General features: G+C 40.3%; 1 protein-coding gene across 1 annotated transcript in view; it reads right to left on the bottom strand.

The window, feature by feature from the left end:
- Fmn2 (formin 2) overlaps nt 1–22,079 on the bottom strand; it is a 316,927-nt gene that overhangs the window by 161,392 nt on the left and 133,456 nt on the right. Inside the window, exon 7 of the mRNA NM_001427798.1 lies at nt 10,343–10,430. Within this exon, the coding sequence (NP_001414727.1) occupies nt 10,343–10,430 (88 nt within the window). The remainder of the gene's footprint in view (nt 1–10,342; nt 10,431–22,079) is intronic.

The following is a 22,079-nucleotide window of genomic DNA, read 5'->3' as shown; positions in this document are numbered from 1 at the left end:
ACATTCTCTTTTGTTAGCAGATGAGGGCTAGTCTAATGACAAAATGAAGCATCTTAATGTATTCTAAAGTTCACAGGAACATATTTAACTAACAGGACCAAAGTCCCTGAGAGTCTTTAAAAAAAAAAAACCCTTACTGGGTAATTTTATACCTCTACACAATTTATCTTGATAACACCAGTGTCTGACTTTCCTCTCCACCTCTTCCCAGATGCCCACAGCCCACAACTCTGTACCAAATTCACATCCTGTCTTCATATTCCATTGAGTCTAGTCAAGGCTAGCCTTATGTCCATGACTGTAGGGACGTCCATCAGAGCATGGGTAATCTAATAGGGGTCACTTTCCAAATTTCCCAAAGCAAACTGACATTCCCAATTTCAGCAGGTGTTATCTGCCAAAGTATTTTAGCCATAACTGGTATTTTCTTTTTCTTTTTTTTTTTTTTTTTGGAGCTGGGGACCGAACCCAGGGCCTTGCGCTTCCTAGGTAAGCGCTCTACCACTGAGCTAAATCCCCAGCCCCTATAACTGGTATTTTCATGGACCCCTTCCCATTTAGGGTAAGTTTCTGCATGGCTAGATCTTCTATAGGTCTTGTATAGCCAAGCATAGCCACTTAGAATTCATGAGTGCAACAGCCTTAATGTATCCAGAAGACAGTTTCCCACAAGTCCTCCCTAACCTCTAGCTTTTACAATCTTTCTGTTCCACCCTAGGAGTTGGTATAGAAGTCTGTCACACTCAGACACCTTCCGCTATGGCTTCAGCATATGGTGCCTCACATCTGAGCATAATTAGAGCCACAAAACCAGACAGATGACATGGCATCTTGTGACAACAGAAAAGACTTTAGAGCCAATGCTCCAGGTTGCCCATCAAGTGACTGTGTTATATAATGTGTACATCAGCTCTTGCTTTTCTGTGTCTTGATCTCTGCCCTGTCTCTTTCTCCTCCCTGATCCAATCACACCTATACTGCTAAAGTTCACTCAAAACCAACACTACATTCTACATACTGTTGCTGTTGCCTTTAGCAGGACGCATTGGCTTAACGATGAAGGACTATGGAAGAATAACAATCGAGGACCATATTTTCCCATCTTAAGCGTCCACTATAATCATGAAGTTGAGAATTCTCAGAGACAGTTGAAGCCTAGAGCATAGCCCAGGATCTAGATCTCCCCAGTCTATAGCAGAACTTTACTGATTGCTGCTGATTCGTGATCCCATGCATCTCTGCTTGGAATTTTACGAAAGGAAGTAAATTACACCACAGAGTGGTTGTTAGCATACACAGTGATGGAGGATATCAACCATTATTATCAGAAACTGTTTATCTTTATAATTGAAACCATTAAAAAAAAAAACCCAACACCTGCATGGGGCCTCCCAGATGATCTCCTTCATCATTCCTCTCAATCCACAAAGTCACTTTACAACTTAATTCAAAAGGCCTCCTCACAGTCATTAACAAAGCTACCAAGCTCCCTCTTAGGTTCTCCCAATTCCTGTGACAAGCCTATTATTGTCTCTAGCGGCTCAAACATGGGTGGACAGGATTCTTCTACGGTCCATCACAAAAGCAAGAGAAGTCATAAGGAGACCTTAGAATTGTGGTTCTTCATGGTAGCTCTCTCTCTACAATTTCTTTTCTTAGCTGTGTACCTACTATAGTCAGATCAAAACTTAATTTAAATTAATTATATAGGATGCTTGCCCAGGGTCCATGTCAGAATTTAAACCATAATAAAACCTTAATTTATTAGTTTTAAAATGTAATAAACTGGGTTTGGTTTGAAAATACTATAGGAAAAGAAGTGTTTGGGAGGAAAACATATTATTGAGAGGAAGATGCAAAGCCATGCGCAGTATAAGCCACAGTTTTTCCACAGTCCTGAAAGACGATGACATGCCATTGCATCACCATGGTGTCTTAATCTGATGGTAGTACACTGAGCTTCAGGGGCTAGCTGTGCTTCTGTCTCTAGAATGCCCCTTGTAGGAATAGGACATTTGTGGCTAGAATAAGGTTTCCATCGATTCTCCCACATCTTTAGCGCGATCAGAGCTTGAGGTGGGGGAGTCAGGAAGCCCTGTAAGCATCCGAAGCACGGACACGCCCTGAAGAAATACTTAGCTAAATGCAGAGAATGTCGAAGAAGCCAGCTGGATATACAAACACGACTTAAATCCCCAGCCATTTGGATTTTTAAGGCTCTCAGAAACTGACTTACACAAAAATAACAACCCAAACCCCACCTTTCCTCAAGGATTATATAAAAGAACTGTGTTAGCGCTGACGACTCCTTCACAAATCATGGCTGAAGAGTTAAGCTAGCATGGTTATGTGTTCTCTCTCTGGCTTGTACTCAGATCTGTGCCCTGTTTCCATGAATGTCCACTCCAGTCCACGGCATTGTGCTCTCACGTGATGATTGGAGCAAACATTGAGACTTTACAAGGGCATCAACGCCCTAAACTGCAATGAGTGGTGAGCTTGGATTCACAGAGTTAAAAATTCTGCAGCACAACTGACTACAAATACATGATGCGGAGTTCCCACAGGAAATGCAACGAAGAGAAAGAACACAGATTCACAGCTTAGCAAACTTCAAGTTTTAGGTTACTTCAGCCCATAAAAGTATAGTCAAGAAGTCCAACTGTCTAAGTATCATAAAAATGTAGAAAACAAAATCATCTTTGGGGTTTTGCTGAGCCTGTAAGAAAAGACTTAACAATAACTATTTTCCCTTGACTTAATAATCTGTGTGTAACATAAAGTGATGTATGAGGTCTTTCTTTTTGTGAGAAAGAACTCTAGGTAATGAACTTTATTTTAAATTAAAGCATATTCTGATATTGAATTTCTGAAAGTAGGTTTTAATGAAAGCATACTATCTCACATGTCTTTTTTCCCGATCCACTACAAGGCTACAATTGATGAAAGGTTACCCTGGGCTCACTGCAGCCTACCTCTTCTCAAATTTCTATTCCTAACTGACTTTGCATTTCAATGAAAACCATTCACTCCACCGTCCAACAGCATTTACTGCGATTTTAATGTCTCAATAAATATAATAAACAGGTCTTAAAATTCTATATCCCATGTGAGCAAAAACACTTCAAGGTTAGAAAAAGTAGGAGGGGGTATGAAGCAATGTCTAAGCAAAGCCTTGTAAACTTGAGTTTCATAAAGCAGCCAGACACTGGAAAACCTAGTGGGAAAATACAACATTACCCGCTCTGAACCCAAATTTTTTGGAGAGCATTACATACAAAAATAAACAAATGATTATGGATAAACTTTCTTTTGGTAATTAATAGGCAAGTGAAAAAAAGCCCTTGTCTCTGAGAATGGAACGAGAATCTGGATGAAAGAGACCTGTGGTTTGTAATGTACAATTTGTTTATAGAACGTTCTGCATGAAAAGCATGATTCAGTGGTAGCACAACAAGGTACAAGAATTACTTCATGTGTGGGTTACCTAAACACATGTGAAATGTCACCATCAAAACAATCCTTCATAGCTGCAGGGGTTCAGAAAGGCCCTTTCCAGAATTTTCCTTTTCTTTTTAAGAAAGCATTCTGATGTGTTTTACCCTTAACTTGAAACCACAGTGACTACCAGGAAAAATAAAATGTTACAAGGAGAAATGGAAGTCTGTGTCTGTGTCACTACTTAGAGAGTCTCCTCTCATCCTACCCTGCGATTTATTTCCCAATGAAGCCAGAATCCATTTGAGTGCTCCCTTCACATGCCACCCAGAGCCAACAGCTATGCATGTGAAGTGTGGCTGACTCACACAGCATGGAGACAATGTTTAAGAAACCACACAATTATGAGAGCACTCGGCCTTTCAAGTTTCCAAAACAAACTCCTCTCCTTAGAGATAAAACACGGTCCGAAGATACAGCTGAGTTCAACTTCTAAGAGCCACTGATGTCAATAATTCTCATATTTATCTTCATTCAGAAAACACAAATGGGGATGACCCCATACTAAATTCAGCATTTCTGTGCCACTGGCTGGGAATGTAAATGACAGGACTCAGACATGATCTCCTGGAGCTGAAAGGCTCAGTCACTCCCTCCATTCCCACTCACCAACTCTGTGGGAAGAAACTGTTCTTGGGTGCCTCTCCCACCTCAGATCCACAGCAAAAGTTTGCTGACAAACTATTGGTCCTAATCGAGAAAGAATCATCTACATTTCTGCTCCTGTTGGTGGCTTAGGGAGTGGGGTGGAGAGTCTCTGCTTCAAACGTATTCCAAGTTTATGGTCTCACACACATCATTTCTTAAGCAGGACAGAAGGATGGGGTGGGATACGGTGTTCAATGTGGAAAGTGCTATGTGTTGCAAATTAAGAAACCTTGGACAATCTGTGCGCAACTGGAAACCTAGAAAAGACCCGGTACATTCTAGACTCGGTGCACCACACCAGTTTTTTTAAGTACATAGAATTTGTCAGTCATCACTATTAAGTTTTCTCACTGGCTTATTTTCTTCATGTTGTGATGATACTCGGGCAAGCACAGTGGAAGGGAGAAAGGGTTCCAGAGGGGTCTAGTTCATCACTGCCGAAAATACATGGACGCAGATAGGACAGGAAGGCAGGAGAGGCACTGGGGCAGAAGCAGGGGGCTGCCTGGGTGGTTACATTTCATCTGCACACAGAAAGCAGTGAATAGGAAAAGGAGGCTCAACTACCAAGCCTTACAACTCCTCACTTCATCCCCAGGGACTCGTGCCACTGAGGTTCAGCACCAAAAGAGCCTAAACCATATCAAGCAGCTACTGTAGGACCCACTCTTCAAATACGGTGGCCTGTGGAGGACACTTCACATTCAAACCACACCAGTCTCGATGGTTTGTTTGTTTGTTGTTTTCTTGTTTTTTTTCTGAAAGTACTTGAGCTTCCTAAACTTGGATCCATCAAGGACAGCAAGTATCATTTAGGTATATAATCCCAAATGTTATTTTAAATTATTTTTATGTAATTCACATGTGAAAATAACTCATAATTTCATTTTTCTAAGACCAATAACTAAGAGGAATTATGGGACCATCAATACTCTTAGAATATAAATACTACTGGGGTCAGGAAAATGTCTCAGCAGGTAATAGTGACTATCACACAACTCTAATGACTTGGGTTTGATTGTCACAATTGTATCAAATTCTGAACATTGTCCTTTTACCTCCAAAGGTATCTCTCTGTCTCTGTCTTTCTCTGTCTCTCTGTCTCTCTGTCTCTCTCTCTCACACACACACCATATATATACATATATGCATATATATATTTAATATATATATATATATATATATATATATATATATATATATATAAAATTCAAGCAATCTTAGGCCTCAAATAAAAAAATTGAAAATAAGCACAATCTGATTTAGAAGGATGGCCTAGCATTCAAGAATATGTATTTTCCTTACAAAGAACTTACACTGGGTAGCTCAGAGCCACTGTAATCTCATTTCTGGGGAATATGAAACATGCTTTTGTCTTCCAAAGGCATCTGCACTTATGTGTACACACCCACATACAGACAAGCACAGAATTACACTTAAAAATGTGTATGAAAATAATGAAATACATCTTTAACAGCAGAATTAATATTGGCTGAGGGGAAAATATTGAAGAAAAATAGACTCCCTCTTTGTAACCACAATATAATTGCCCATCATATTTTTAATGGAAGGTTTGGTAATTTACATCATTATCATTTAATTGCTTCTTTACCAATCAGGTTTAAACAAGGCAGAAATTTCATTCAGAAAGGACATAATCTAGAATTTATTGCCCACAGGGGTACAACTTTAGTTAGCCTCAGACAGGCAGACATTAAACCCAAGAAGGAACCAAGGCCATTAACATCTTAGACTAGTCATCTCTGCAGGATACCACAACTATTTCTATGATTAGAGTCAATAAATATATATTAGACATCCCCTGCCCTAACATCCATAATCTATTCAAACTTTGTAGAGGGAATGTGAAGCTATCCACCAGTCAGTTCAGGCTTCAGTTATAAGGGCAGTTCACTGTCCTACATTAAAGCCCCCTGTTTTGGGGGATGTTGCCCAGTGACATGTAAGAAAAGTCCACATCCAAAGACAGCTAACACACAAAAACTGCTTATCAAGTGCCATCTGGATTAATGCTTTAAAATATCAAACATAGAGCCCACCCAAATGTTTTATAAACTTTGCATACTAATGTCTACAATTGGCTTTTATTGATGACACTAGTTTTTCAAAATCTGAGGATTAGCTAAAATCTCTTAACAAGTCTCTACCTAAACTCCCTTCCGCTAGAGTCAAAATCTCCTAGAAGCTACAACCTGGATATTTGAAGAGGCTGCCTGAGGCTTAGAATCCAGACATACAGGCTGGGTTTGATTTCTAAATGTCTGGTGTAGATTAAAGGGTTGTAGGCTCTCCCTCTATGATGTGCTTCTATCTGTAGGAAATAATTTCAAAGGTCAGAAGGACAACAAGTTGGACAATCTCACATTTACAAAGTGCATCTTACGTGGTTTTATTCTTGTTGATCAAGAAACACTTGCCTAACATTTATTAATATTGTAGAAAGAAAATTAGCCCTAAAGTCTGCTTCACTTTGATCTGTTATCAAAATGAGATTTCCATTTTATACTTGTTATTTAAGAACGTTATTTTTGCGTGTATTTCTGTATGTGTGCATGTGTGTTTGTGTGGAAGGTATGTGTGTAGGGGAGGAGGGGGTGATTCTATGTGTGCCATGGCATGTGTGTGGAGGTCAGAGGACCAATTGCAGGCATCTAGACTACGGAAAGAATTGGATCCCCTCTCCCCTTTCTACATTTGGCTTTAGGTGCTGCATAAGATACTTCCCACCTGTTATCTATGAGCAGAACATGACACGGTGATTGATGTGGCTAAGGCCTGGAGTAAGACTGTGGCTAAGGCCTGGAGAGATGGCTCGGCAGCTAAAAGCAGTTGCTTTTGCAGAGAATTGGATTTCACTTCCAAGCACACAGCGATGGTTCACCACTCTCTATAACTCTAGGTCCGGGGGATCTTATTCTCTAGTCTCCGTGGGTCCCAGGTACGCACATAATACAGAGACGCACATACAAACAGAATACTCAGAAATATCAAGTAAATCATATTTTAAAGAGAATGACTAGATTGTGACATCTAGACCACCGATCTTACCCTCATCACTTGGACAAGGCGCTTCAAAGGAGAACTGTAATGACAAAGTCAGTTCTGGATTTAGTCTTTTGACAGGAGAAAAACATAACAAAACCAAAACAGTTCCAGGAAATGTAGATGAGGTGATGCAGGCCCAAGTATTTAACCCATTGTAGGTAAAAGTTATGAGATGCTGGATTTAGTCACGAATCTATCTCACAATTTCTAAATTAGTCTGCAGGTGAGAGCAGGCATTTTGATGGGCAAGGTAGCTCTGTAGCATGTCATTCCTGAAAAATGCCCACTCTAATGGTTAAGGATAACCTCTAAAACTATATTATATATTTCACCACAGAGATATCAGCACCAACAGTAGGAAAAGTGCTATACATCGGAGCATCATGGCTGATGGAAAAAAGGAACCCTTCCTAATGAAGAGACTTGAGTTCATGTCTAATCTGCTCTACTAAAGAGCCAGGCAATCAAAACCTGCTCCACTAAGGTATCTTAGGTATTTTTTTCTTCTCCACTATGATCTGGAGGTCTGGTTAGCCACTTTCACATCCAAAATCTAATGTAACTGGGTAACATTTCTATAGATTTCGTGGTGGAGTTTATCCTAGATGTGAATTATAGTGTAGGAGCTGTGAGAGATGCCTACCTGACAGGACAGGGTAGACAGGTATAGCTGCTTCCTGGTACCCTGTGAAAGCCTAGCTTTTAGAGAATGGGTATGCAGGGCTTCGAAGGGACCTAAGCACTCCCTTCAGATCCTAATAGGATAAAGTGTATGCATAATTCTGTGTGACCCTTCAACTACTGACGTTCACGCCATGTTATTGTTCGCATTGCACATTAAGCGAGCAAATTTTCAATGAACTCTTGCTGGCTGGAGCACAGACACAGATGTCAGGCGGACTCCTTTGTTCATAAGGTTCTCATTATTAGCTCAACCCGAGCTGAATATTTGACTGAAGGAAAAGACCATATCATTATTTTCAGATTTCACTCTATGACTTAACGGGGCTACATCTGCCAGCTTCAGAAACACCAAGTGGTGCTTGGCGCCAGCCTTGGCGTTCTTTTCTGTGACTATTATCCTGAATGTCTCAGCCCAAGGAAGCCTCCTCACCATCAAAACAATTTAATAAAAACTAAAATTCTGATTAAGAGTTACTCATCAATTGACAGGGCATGCTATGCTAGTGCTATTATGAATTATACCCCATGATATTTTAGGGCTGACAAACAGAATTTGCATTCACAAATGGGCAAACTAGAAAGCCAGTAACTATTTTCATGATTTATAAGTTCTGTGTTATGCTTGAAACCATATTTCTTTAATAGGTAAATTGGCATTCCTTTGAATAACTCAATCTGCTTTAAATCTATTCTAAGGCTCTGGGCAGCACAAGGGAGATTTGAAATACTTATATTTAATTCTTCTGCTCAGCTTTGGACCATCTCTCAGCGTAGATATGGTAGGAAGCTATGACGTAGGAATACTTGTCAAGAATGCATTGCAATACTGACACCAAAGCCACTTAGAAAGATGTTACAAATCACCCAAATTGCAATTATAAAATATTTCATAAGCCCACTAAAATGTACATTAAAACAGCATAAAGGAGTAACTGATTCCATGTGTCTGGACATCATCAATAATGCAAATCAACAAGGATAACCTGAAATCACCTTTGCTTCTCACTAGAAAAAGCTAGGGAGATGGATCAGTGATTAGGTGTGCTTATTGTTCTATCATTAAAACTTATGTTTAGATCCCAGAACCCAGGTCAGGGGACTCATACATGCCTCTAAGTCTAGTTCTAAAGGATCTGATGCCCTCTTCTGGCATTCACAGGAATCTACACACACACACACACACACACACACACACACACACACACACACACACACACACAAAATACTAAAATAAATTGGTAAATAAATAAATAAAGCAAGTCTAGCTTTCTATAGTAAAAGGACCTTGGGTTTGTGCTATAGTTGCTCCAAATGCCCGGGAAAAGAATGGCCAATTTTTACCTGAGAGTCATATGCAGAATCTTGGAACATGAGGACCTAAGAGAACTTGCCCTCTTTTCCATCCAATGTTTTAAACACATCTTAGGCAAATGTTCATTCAGTCTCTTGGAAATGCCTGTTTTCAGTTCAGTCCTAAGTCGAGCAATTTAGTTCACTAATTGGCATTTCTAATCCTAAGAATATCTTTAGAAGAGCAAATGCTACAAGTGCTTCTGTAACTCACATACTGGGTTAAACTGATTTCGATTAGAATTTTAGGCTTGGACCTGCATTACACTAATGTACAAGCACGTGCAGCTCAAGGCCCAACTAACTCTTTTCTCTTGGGCCTTTCTTCTCTGGATATTTTCAATGGCTAGAGACGACCCTATCTGGTTCACATTAGTATTTACTAGTAACTCTTGTTTGGTGGCATTCAGATAAGATCTAACAAGTAACAGAACCAGTAGGACTCATACTTCGTATGATACCAAATTTAAAATTTCCTAACAGCAGACTAAGTACATTTGCAACAGACTGAGCACTTGTGGCCATACTATTTCTGTTTTGCAATCTTAATTGCCCCTTCCCCAGACCCGTCATGTCTTTGAATTAGGAATGAAAGTCTTTGGGGTTGATTAGATCTTGAGAGTAGAGTCCTTCGGAATGAGATTTGCTTTTTCATGAACAAAGCACATAGGAGCTCACTAAGCTTCTTCTACCACAAGCAGAATAGAAGCAGAAAATGATTCTCTGTATCCCAGGGCAAGGCCCTCACCAAGCTGGGATCCTGACTGTAACTTCTAGAACTTCTATAATATTTATTCCAAGGAATAAATCCTCTTGTTCAAAAGCTACACAGTCTATGCTACTTTATTACCACAAAAGAACAAAATAAAAACATCATTTGAAGATTAGACCTTTAACAAGGTACAAAACAGACAGGAAAATGATGTGAATAGTAACCTAGCCAAAAAAAAAAAGGCTTGGAATAAAACATTATGCTACAGGACATATACTTAACTGTATGAATGCAGTAAAGATTGAAAGAACTTTCTCACAAAGATCACCAAATTTAGTCCAAAGGTTAGTATTAAGCGACCACATTTTAATTTTTTGCACTTACCATGTTGTATGTCTTTCATATCTAAATGAAGACTAGACATTAGAATCCCTACTGCTTGTGATCTTTTGTTGCTAAGTAACTTGACAACCTGTTCAAGAAAGAGGAAAACGAGAAGCATTAACTTAAACCCTAATATGCTTAACGAGATTTTAAACTATTAAACAAGCCTCAGTCCTGTCCTCTGAGCATCCCTCATTATAATCTGCAAGTTTTCTCATGTGGCATATACCCAACATTCACTCAGCCATTTCTGGTTTTCCTAAAAGTTAGCTCCTTTAAAGTTATTCACATAAGTCTCTATCTGGCATGTCTAAACCAAGCCCATCCAAGCATCCAGCCAATGTCTCATTCATTATGTTGTATCATGGAGTAAGGGTACCACAGTTCTCTACCATCTACTAGAGCTAAAACACCAGGTATCAATCTAGATCTTGCCCTCTCCTCAGCTTATACAACATCATGGGCAGGAATCTAATCAGTCCAGGGTGCTTGCCCCATATCTTCTGAAGCTAAGCCCTCCATGTCAATGCCAGTGTTCATGTCTATATTATTCTTTGCATAGATCAAATGAAAAGGTCTCTAATTGATTCCTCCCAGTCAGTATTTCTCAACAGTGGTGCATGACATCACCACAAAGTTTCAAAACATAAGTTCCCTAGGCTATAACCTAAACCCACTTACCAAGAAATCTGACAGTAGGGGTATCATCAGTATCTTCTACATCTCCTAAGAGATTCTAGGACCACTGATGGAATTTCATCCTTTCCATCCACTCTTTTTACCTATACCCAAGTACCTTTCTAAACCTGCTGGTATCTGCTTGTTGTTTCTTGACCTTTAACCTTTATTCTTTTCATAGACAATGGTCTCTAAAAAGGTTATATAGGAAACTCCATGGTTACTTCCTGAAACCTGCCCTTTCCATTTTATTTCAGAAACACTTGATTCCAAGCTTTCATTTACATTCTAATACCCAAGACAGTAGGGATAATCATCTGGCATCATCCAGAAGGAAATACATTGAGAAGAAGACAAAACTCTCAAAGGACAGATGTTGCTGTCCATCAGTGTAAGTCAACTTCTGTGTTATGAATCATTCCACTTGTCCTTCCCTATCTAACGCCCTGGATAACAAGAACCCAAAGTTCACAAAATGGAATGTTCTTAGAATCCAGTGGCTGAAGTTATGATAGAGAGACAACATAGTCAGATCCTCCAAGGACTCAGCTAAAAAGTAGAAAACACAAAACTAATACATAAGCCATATAACAAGAATTTTGAAAGAATACATTTAGTTTCCTAGTCACAGTAGTTTTATATAATTCACTTACAGCAATGGTTTTTAATCTAAGACTTCCGCAGCAGGGGAAAGGCTCAAGGAATAATGAACACAGATTCAGCAAAACAAGCAGTGTGCCTCACCATTCTACTACTCTGAATGACCTGGGATCTTCTGAAAACAGATTCTGATTCCCCAGTCTGCCCCAGCTCCCACATGACACCTGGGCTGAGAAGCACAGGAAACGCCATTCCAAACTTCTCCTATCAACACTCTAAAACATTCTAGAAAACAACTCCAGTTCTATAGGGCCAGCTTTGCATCCAGGAAAACAACGGGAGCAGCAGCAGCGGTGGCTTCAAAAGGTTATGGTGGAACTGGCCATGGGCCAATGCATTCAGCACTCAGCAATGTGCCTGGCAAGCAGTGTGTGGATCGTAGTAAGAGAAACCTGTGGGAAGCTGGACATACAACACAAATAGAGCATGGCATCTTTTATCTTTATGGATTCACCCGGTTCACAGAGGTATTAATTCAAATGCTATACGACGGGAGAAAACAGATGCATCATTGCATTTAATTCCACAAAGAATTACTATTCCTCCTTTCTGCTCCTGTAATAAAAATAATGATGATGATGATAAATTAAAACAAACAAACAAACAAAACCAAACCTCAGACTCCCATGAACTGGGAGAAGTCTTTTGGTAGTTATTTCGTGGCATTGAATATCAGCCATGACAGGAGTGCTTTGACTAGGTGCATATCTGGCCATGGAAGAGAACATACCCATAGATCCTCACAGTTTGGACCCCGTCAATGCTTTCAAGACCCTGCTGCAGCCAACCTACTCTGCATAGCTAGAAATGGGTTTAAAATGGACATTAAATAAGGTTGGTCTGAATGACTACGGCACCAGGGAGATCATCTTGGTCTGTTTCCACTGCCTCTAGAAGGTTTTCTCTTACACGATAGCAGAGCAGCAAACTTGATGGAAATATGGTCCCAAATGTTCCCAAAGATCACTAAATGTTTGTTCTTTTGCTTTACAGCAAATCCCTATTACTAGGCTGAGTAGTCAGACATAGAGATTTCTAAAATAAGAATCTGAGAGAGTTTTTACACCAATTAAATCAATAGGAGTCCTATTAAAGTTACGTACAATTTTGCTTAAGACAAAAGGAAAAACTAGACATTTTCACTGGTTTATTCCATTTCATCCAGCAGCCTGTATAAATGACCAGGGCAGTCTTAGTGTGTATAGGGAGGAAAGGAGGATGGTGCATTGAACACATGCAGTTGACAGTATGGTTCAGGTATTGTCTAGCAGGCACATATAAAATTGATGCTGTAAGATACAAAAGGGTAACTTCCCTTTGTTCTTAAGAGATCTCTGTAGTTGAGCTGCAAGCCTGGATCTGAATTCCAATATTTTACAAACTCTCAGATCCCTTAATCCCTTTGACCTGGACTCCTGGTCTTCAAAATAAAGGATACACTCCAGTGATGGTGCCCTGTCAGAATAACCACAGTCACTAAACATAAAGCTTTCCAAAATATGGTCTGCAGGCTGCTGCCATTCTGTAAGCCATATGCCACTTGTCCACAAAGCCATCGGGGAGCAAGCATTAGGACAGTTTTATTAACAATCATCCAAAGTAATACCTGGTGTACTGAATCAAGAGACGTATGTACTTGTTTTAGAAAAGCCTTCTCGTTTTATTATTTTAATAATTTGTATGCAAATGTATGCATTACATATATAAGATAAGGATATGGAGTTATCAAAAGAGGTTAAACTAAGGATTTAGAATCTGTTCTTGGCTAGTACAAAGGAAGAGGAAGACTTGTGCCAAGTATTTTTCTCAACCACATTCATCCAAAGTGTTGCTACCCCGGAACAGTACGTTTCTTGTCACTACTTACCAGTTATATTTTTATTTTAATTTTCTTATTAGTGTGGGGAATCCAACCTAAAACCTCACACAGGCCAAACCAAATCATTTTAAATATTACTAAGAAGGTGGTTTTGAAAGCCGAGTACTATGTTTAAAAAAAAAAAAAGATTCTTACTCCACACTCACTGGCTTTGCCCCCACACAAGGGTCAGACAGCAAAACAGCATGATACTAATATTCTACGCATGCCTATTAGGGCCAGGGCCCAGTGTCTCCCACCACTAAGCTAAAAGAGAAACCCTTAATACAAGCCCTAATGGGAGACCTGTAAGCAACAAACTGAAACCAGCATTGACAGAAAGAGAGAACAAAAGGCTCCAAGTTTCTCAAACCACAGGAACTAATACAGAACAACAAGCCACATGTGGCAGAGCAGGCATGGGAAATATGCACGGACCAAAAAGATTCTGGGCTTTGTTTCTGGTTCTGAGGGGAAATATCAATGATCTCAGTAATGTTTATGTGGGTTGCACATTCGAAAGACAACAGTTTAACCCTGAATCCTAAGGATACGTCATCTTCATTTCACGTCTTTTTCCATAAATTTTCAAGTATGACTTCTAGAAAGTTTAAAGTTATTCCCTATTAGGCAATACTAGTTAAGAAAACATCATAAGTTCATACAGAATGCTAAACACATTAGCCTTTGACCAGGGTCTAGACATTTCATGTGCATCTCCCCCAAACACATCTCTGTTTGCCTGCCTAGATATCCTCCACCCCCTCCATCTTTCTCTCCAGCTCTCTCTATATATCCAATTCTCTCTCTCTCCATCTCTGTCTCAAGTTGAATTCAAATAATGGAAGTTAAAGATGGCATCTAAAGCCAGCCATGAATAATCATGCCTGTAATTCCAGAATTCGAGCAGGAGAAGCAAAAGAATCAGAATTTTAACAAACACATGTTATGTGTAAAGACTAAGTTTCTCTGGTCCTTGAGCAGGCCTTCCTGCTTTGGTCAGTAGTGGAACTACATGCTATACATATGTCCTGCTAGCACAATCATTTTCTTTTTTTAGTGCTATTGTTGCATTTTTTTTATTGGATATTTTTAATTTACATTTCAAATATTATTCCCTTTCCTGGTTTCCCGTCCGCAAGCCATCTATTCCTCCCCCTTCCCTTCTTCTATAAAGGTGTTCACCTTCCCATTGCCCCCATCTCCCCCACCCCACATTCCCTTACACTGGGAGTGGGGGTCCAACCTTGGCAAGACCAAGGGCTTCTCCTTCCTTTGGTGCCCAACAAGGCCATCCTCTGCTACATATGCAGCTGGAGCCATGGGTCAGTCCATGTTTAGTTTTTGGGTAGTGGCTTAGTCCCTGGGAGCTCTGGTTGGTTGGCATTGTTGTTCTTATGGGGTTGCAAGCCCCTCTAGATCTTCTAATCCTTTCTCTAATTCCTCCAAACTGGGTCCAGTTCTCAGTTCAATGGTTTAGCACAATCATTTACAAGACAGAAACATACTTAGACAGTGAACCAGAGACACCAAAATCCCAGATTTCTGTTGAGTTTAGGAAATTCCTACTTCTGGTTACACCCCAATGCCCCAGAGAATACCAATACCCCATATTCAAATCCTTTGCTCTTTTACTTAGTTTGCATGCCCGCGTTAATTCAATGAGGTTCACATTACTCTCTAACTGTAAAAACAAGCTAACCTATTTATAGTATACTTAACAGGATCTCTTTCTCTGTTTAGAGCGATCACACCCTAGTCTGTTAATGTCAACTTCAGCACAGAAACAGTAAAACACGTAATCCATCCCAAAGTCACACTCAGACATAACTATGACCCTGCGTGTATTTCCACATTTTCAATCAAACCACCCTACATTTTTCTTCTGTAACAAAGCACATTCCTCAGTGGATGCTCTGGGAGAAGCCTAATATGGACATGATAGGTCTGATGTCACCTAAAACTTAGTGTTTTTTTTCAACAGCCTTTCTTCTCTCCTTGTTCCCTGATCCTGCACACCTTTTTCTTTTGTCCCTAAAATTTTACCCTTTCCACAAATATGATCTTATCCATTTCTTTTAGTACCATCATAAATACTACTTAAGGGTTTTGTTTCCTTTTTTGATGTACTAGGGAACTTAACCCAGGATCTTGTACAAGCAAAGCTCTATCTATCACTGAGCTATACGTCCAGTCCATACTTCCTAGATCCTTTGGTTAGTTTCTGAGCTGTACGTACTCTTCTGTCGCTGTGACTTTGAGATACGGTTGGCTCCTGCTCTTCTTTGCTGTTTCCCCCTAGACTTCAATGTCATTTTAATGACAACTATGTACAATCTTTTGTCTAACAAACTATTTTTTCTGGTCACTATCTATTAAAACCTTCTACTTAGCTGTCTTCCTTCCTACTTTAACTCAACACAACCAAATTCTAAGCTACCCCATTTTACAAAGTAACGGACTATCATAACAGGCATCATATTTAAAAACTATCTTAGAGAATGTTGATGTTATAGTCATAGAATTTTGGCATTTAAACTGGGTATCATGACTGACCACCTGAGACATGTTTCATAGCCTATTTGACAAGGTATAACCCTGCAGACAAATTTTGAACAATAGATTACAAGAACCATGGGTTATCTTTGATATGCTATGATAAATACTCAAGATGTTAAATGTATAAAGAGAAAGTGTTTTAGTATGTTACACAGCTTTGTAGATTTATAACCCTGGCTGGCTGGTCCTATCACTTCTAGGTCTGGAAAAGCATTTATTTCTCAGTTAGAAAGCAAAAGAATGGGAAGAAGGGCATGGGGTACTACTGTTCCTTTGAAGGATTGCCCCACATGACTTGAAGATCTTCTACTGAGTTCTGTCTATTAAAGATTCCCTAACTTCTCAATACTCCTGCCTTGTGGACTAAACCTACATAGGTGCCTTTAGGAGACATTTTACATCTGAACTGGAATACAGTAAGAAAGCACACAGCTCCTGAAGAGAGCAGTGCCCTGCTCTCAACTTCTGGGTTATTCTCTCAGGTTCAAAAAGAAAATTATAAAAATCAGCCACCTTCTCTATCACATTCTGCCCTGAGTCTGAAGTAGTAAAAAGGCTGAGACATGAACTACAGACAGCTCAGACTTCCCCTTGGTCACAACAGACCCGAAGTATTCTGACCCTTGTTCTCAATATCAGACTAGACATTGTACATCAGGCAATGCCTTTATTGGAGAGAATTAACAGATGTCAACAGGAAGTAGAAGCAGCCATCCTTTGCCAGCTCATCTCTGTCTCACCGTCCATACATCTCAAGCAGCCATCCCACATCCCCAGTGAACTTCATGGGGACATCTGACTCAAATTTCCTCATTACCCATATGCAGTCACTTATCAGGCTTCGCTGATGATTACCGCCCCATCTTTCTAGTCTGTGACAACAGCAGCCTCCTCCCATACTCCCTGGTGTCAGCACTCATAACCTCCTTCCATAGACACAGCCTGAAGGATTCTGGTTCTAAGCTCAGCAATGCCTTCATCCTGTCACCCATCCCTGCTCCCTTTTATTTCTGCTTTATTTTAGACTGGGATGATGGACAAATGGAATACCCATTGGACAGAAAAGTTGAAGTCACATCCATCTGGGATGCTTCTCCTAAACATACCCAGCCTCTCCTTCAACTCCTAAGACCTGACATGAGACTTTCTTTTCTCTCATGGATCTTATACTCTCCCACTAGAACATGTACCTATCTAGGGAATTCTCTATAAAGTGCATCTATGCTATAGGTAAAGACCATGTCATATCATTTATTTCAATACTGAGCACACTGACTGAAAATTTTCAGGCAATAAGATATATGAACTTTGCCTCAACTGATATAACCCATGGCAGATGTCCTCCTGACAACTTAGAAAAATGGTCCCTGGATTTGGTTAGACATCAAACCACCTACAAATCACTTAGATTGTCTTTTGTTGTAGTTTGCCCTGGAGTCATCTGTATTTTGATGCTAATTTCACTGCCCCAAGGACAGCTGTCCAGTCAGTACTCAGGACTCAGGTGACTTCACCAGAACCTTCTCCCCATTGAATTTGTAAAATACAGGTGAGGTGCAGGTACAGGATAGAAGGAAGCCTATCATTGGATAAGAAGGAAGGATGGGCGGGAGAAAAGTTTGAAGGAGGAGGAGGAGACTAGAACAGAAGAAGAGACAGAAGGGAGAGGGCGAGAAGCCATGGCAGGTGACGTTAAGATTCTGCTCTGTGTATTTACAGGTTGTTATTAATGTTCTTAAGGGATGGATGGTACTGGGCTTTGTATGTTTAGGTGGGCAATTATATCTTATCAATTGGATCCAAGATTATTGAGCTGTGTGTTCTTTTATGTGAGGGTTTGAGTGTAGGAAAGTGTGCGGCTGGGATGTGTTTCCGCCAAGATATCTAGCAGATACCTTGGGCACCGCGGTGCCGATCCTACTGGGGATAAAAGACAGTGATACATTTTTTTTTTTATGTTTTATATTTTACAGCAACAGTCTTTACTTTTCATTCCATGTTCCAGGGATTCAATTCATGCTAAAAACAAACAAACAAAAAAAAAATTCCAACACTGAGCAATAGACCCTAATTTTTTAAATGAAAGTAAGGTTCCATTTCTAGACTCTAAAGAATCTTTTTTCCATGTAGAATATTCAGTTTTCTAACAATGTCATTATCTGCTGCTAATGCAGAATTTTGGAGTGGGTGTGCAGCTCCTCCACTACTAAACTCAAGTCAACAACTGCAATGTAACATCTGTCACCTCAGACTCTTCCTACTATGTAATGGGAAGATGATATGACCTACATGATTAACCAAAACAATATTGAAATAATTACTTGATCAACCTACAACGATGCATGCTACACCCAGGATATTTTCTAAAAATAATATATTTTGGATGCATTACATGGAATATGTAATGACTCATTGTAAGGAGTCATCAAAAGGCTCAATATTAAATATCCAGACAGCTTGAAATTTTAAGCACTTATAACTAGGAAAATCTAAAACTTTAAAAGGAAACTCAATAATTTGCTTATCATGTAAATGCAAACTCCAAATAAGAGTTTGGTTCTCCAATTCCTAGCTAAGGGAGAATGCTGCTTTCTTCTGAAACACAACCAGAGCCTTTTCTGGAAACTGGATATTAGATTGGAGGATGAGTAAACAGATCCAAAAAGGCAAATCCTTCAAGAAGTAAGATACAAACAGCCACCACAAAAGTTAGGTAAATGCAAACCCCAGAGCAGAATTATACAGCATAAAGACCACTGTTTCTCACACAGCTATGTGAGCACAGCATGGTTTGCCCAGTGGTATATAATACACATGGGCACTGTCAGGTGCACAGAGCAGCCAAGGGCACTGTCATGACAATGCTCAGAAGACAACATGAACAAGTAGGGAACAATAACACCTAACTGAGCTAGGGACCCACAGGTATGTGGAAAGGTTCTCAATCTCAGGAGGTTTAGAGATTAGATTTTTTTTTGAGCCATGCCTTTATCTAAATTATCAACTATATAAAACGTTGGACATAGATCATTAATCCCCAGATCCCAGTTTGCCTACTTGCAGAAGACCATCTATAATCCATATGCAATAGTCCTGCAACTTCAGATAAACCATATAACATGCAAAATATCATTAAATGTAGAATGTCAGGCAAAGGCCAAGTGTGTTGGTTCTGTATTTAGTGATCTGACAACTGTCGGGTATAGTTCATAATACTGTAAGAGGACAATGATTTTATTCTGACAAGAAGAATGCCTCAGCTAAAAATAACTGATGGGCACTAAGCACCTAGAATTAAGACAGCTCAAATGCTGGCTAATTCCTGCCATCCTAAAGACTTTAAAATGTTTCTCTAAGGTTACTTATTCAGGCTATGACTATCATGCAATTCTCATTTGGGTTCAATTTTCATACTTTGAAAATATAAACTGATCTCTCAGTGTCTGCCCACAGGGAATTAGTATGTAATAAACAGCCTTGTTTGGGCTATCTCTTACTAGCTGATAAAGCAACAGACATCTTAGATCTTAGCTGCTCTACCCTCAAAAAGGAAGAATACTTGAGTTGGATTTTTGCAGACCAAGAGCTTATCAGACATCCTTGAATCTACCCCCACAACCAAAGCGGAGGATAATCTTTTTTTTTAAAGATTTATTCATTACATATAAGTACACTGTAGCCATCTTCAGACACACCAGAAGAGGGCATCAGATCCCTCCACAGATGGTTGTGAGCCACCATGTGGTCGCCGGGAACTGAACTCAGGATCTCTAGAAGAGTAGTCAGGTGCTCTTAACCACTGAGCCATCTCTCCAGCCCGGAGGATAATCTTATTTACAGTCACCTTCTCCTAAGATTAGCATTAAGCCTCAGGGCAGCACGGCTAGCTCACAGGCAACAGCACCATTCCAAGATTCTGTGGGCTGGCAGAAGACATTGTCACTAAGCGTGCTGGAGTGATGGGTGCATACTGTCAGAAGGAGGAGGGAGCCGTGATTCCACAAATAACTTGTACACAGCATGGCACAAAGTGACAGAACATTTGACACATCATCCTGATGAGACTCTAGAAGCCATTCTTAAAGAAAGAAAGAAAGAAAGAAAGAAAGAAAGAAAGAAAGAAAGGAAGGAAGAAAGGAAGAAAGGAAGAAAAAAAAGAAAAAGAAAAAGAAAAATCGACCCGCTTCTTAGCTCAGTCTCCATGGTGCCTTTTGGAACAGGGGTGAAGCTATGTCTTTGAGATTTACCTGACTTGCCTTTGAGTCTGAGCCTCAGAACTGGAAGACTGCAAGACTCTCAGAAGTGCCCTTTGGTAAGTTGCTAAAAAGAACCTCTCTATGTTCTCCAAGCCCGTCAATCCATCCTGATTGTCTGGACTTCAGTATGGAGAGTCATGTTTCTCAGTTTCAAAAGGATCTAGATGCTTTTCCTCCACTGAGCAGTTTATTCATTTTCAATCTTTTTCTTTAATATTTATTTATTATGTATACATCATACAGCTTTCTGCCTGCACGTATGCCTGCAGGCCAGAAGAGGGCATCGGATCTCAATACGGATGGTTGTGAACCACCATGTGGTTGCTGGGAATTGAACTCAGGACCTCTGGAAGAGCAGACAGTGCACTTAACCTCTGAGCCATCTCTGCAGCCCCACTGAGCAGTTTAATTCTTCTGACTTCTGTTAGCATCAACTTGGTGATTCCTGCTTGCACTCTCCTTGTGTCCACAATCCTAGTCCTCGTGTTTGCATTCCATACTGTTGGCTATGCAGAGCTGGAAGTGAGGACTTCTAGTGTGTGAAAGGATAACTCCTGGCCCAACACACACCCATCCTGCTCTATGCTGCTTTGTGATGATAGGCATTTACTCTACCAGCTTCTGCCATTTGGGTACAGAGGGAGATAAAAGACAATAAAAACAAAAAGAAACAATGCAAAGATCACACATGTGGTCCAGAAACAGTAAAGCCCATGTGACCTCAAGGATCCTAAGAAAGACTCACTCAAGTAGAGACAACAAGAACCCCTAACTCTGTACGGCGAGGCGCACTTGCTTCAGTTCTTTTCTTAGAAGGCCAGTGTTAGAGGCGAGCAGGGTCGCTCAGCAGGAAAACACTTGGGAAGCATATGTCAGGCCTTGGGTTCAATCAACAGCACAAGAAGTTAATTAATTGACTAATTAAGCCAAGCTTATTAAAGTGGAGCTGAGTCATAGACCTGTTCTGAATGAAGTCGAGTTGAATTAATTACATGCCCTGGGAGCGTCGCATGTGTGACATACTTGAAACACATCTGCAAAAATAATAGTCTGGCATGTACTGTTTCCCAGGAGTTGACATGCCGTATTGAAAAGTGAATGAGACTCAGGGCAGTGAGGGGCAGGTCAGGATTTGCTATGCTCAGCCAAGTCTGGCTTATCGTTCCAGGCACAGACCCTCATCAGCCACCTGATCAGACGTTCCCAGAATTCTGCAGACACAGAGCAGAACAGAACAACTCACCAGTGAAAAACCACGAGAACATGTTTTAGAGTTTTATACTTTCTTTTAAACAGGTTAGCCTAACACAACAAGTTAAATTTCCTGTTTATGGAAACCTTTCTTAGACCAAACTGGAACATTTGACGACCTAAACTAGCCAAAAAAAAAAAAAAAAAAAGGCAATTAAAAAACTAAAATTAAGCCCAGACCCGGTGAGAGAGAAACCCAACCGCCTGGTCAGGTGGGCACTCCTGAGGCTGCAGAGCAGAAGAGACCACCAACACTGCTCACCCCTGCCCACATCCCTGGCCCAAGAGGAAACTGTATAAGGCCTCTGGGCTCCCGTGGGGGAGGGCCCAGGAGCGGCAGGACCCCGCCGGACCCTGAAGGAAACAGACCTGATAAACAGTTCTCTGCACCCAAATCCCGTGGGAGGGAGAGCTAAACCTTCAGAGAGGCGGACAAGCCTGGGAAACCAGAAGAGACTGCTCCCTGCACACACAT

The sequence above is a fragment of the Rattus norvegicus genome, chromosome 13 (genome assembly GCF_036323735.1).
Source record: "Rattus norvegicus strain BN/NHsdMcwi chromosome 13, GRCr8, whole genome shotgun sequence".
Lineage (NCBI taxonomy): Eukaryota > Metazoa > Chordata > Mammalia > Rodentia > Muridae > Rattus > Rattus norvegicus.
This window is presented reverse-complemented; position numbering and strand designations above follow the sequence as displayed.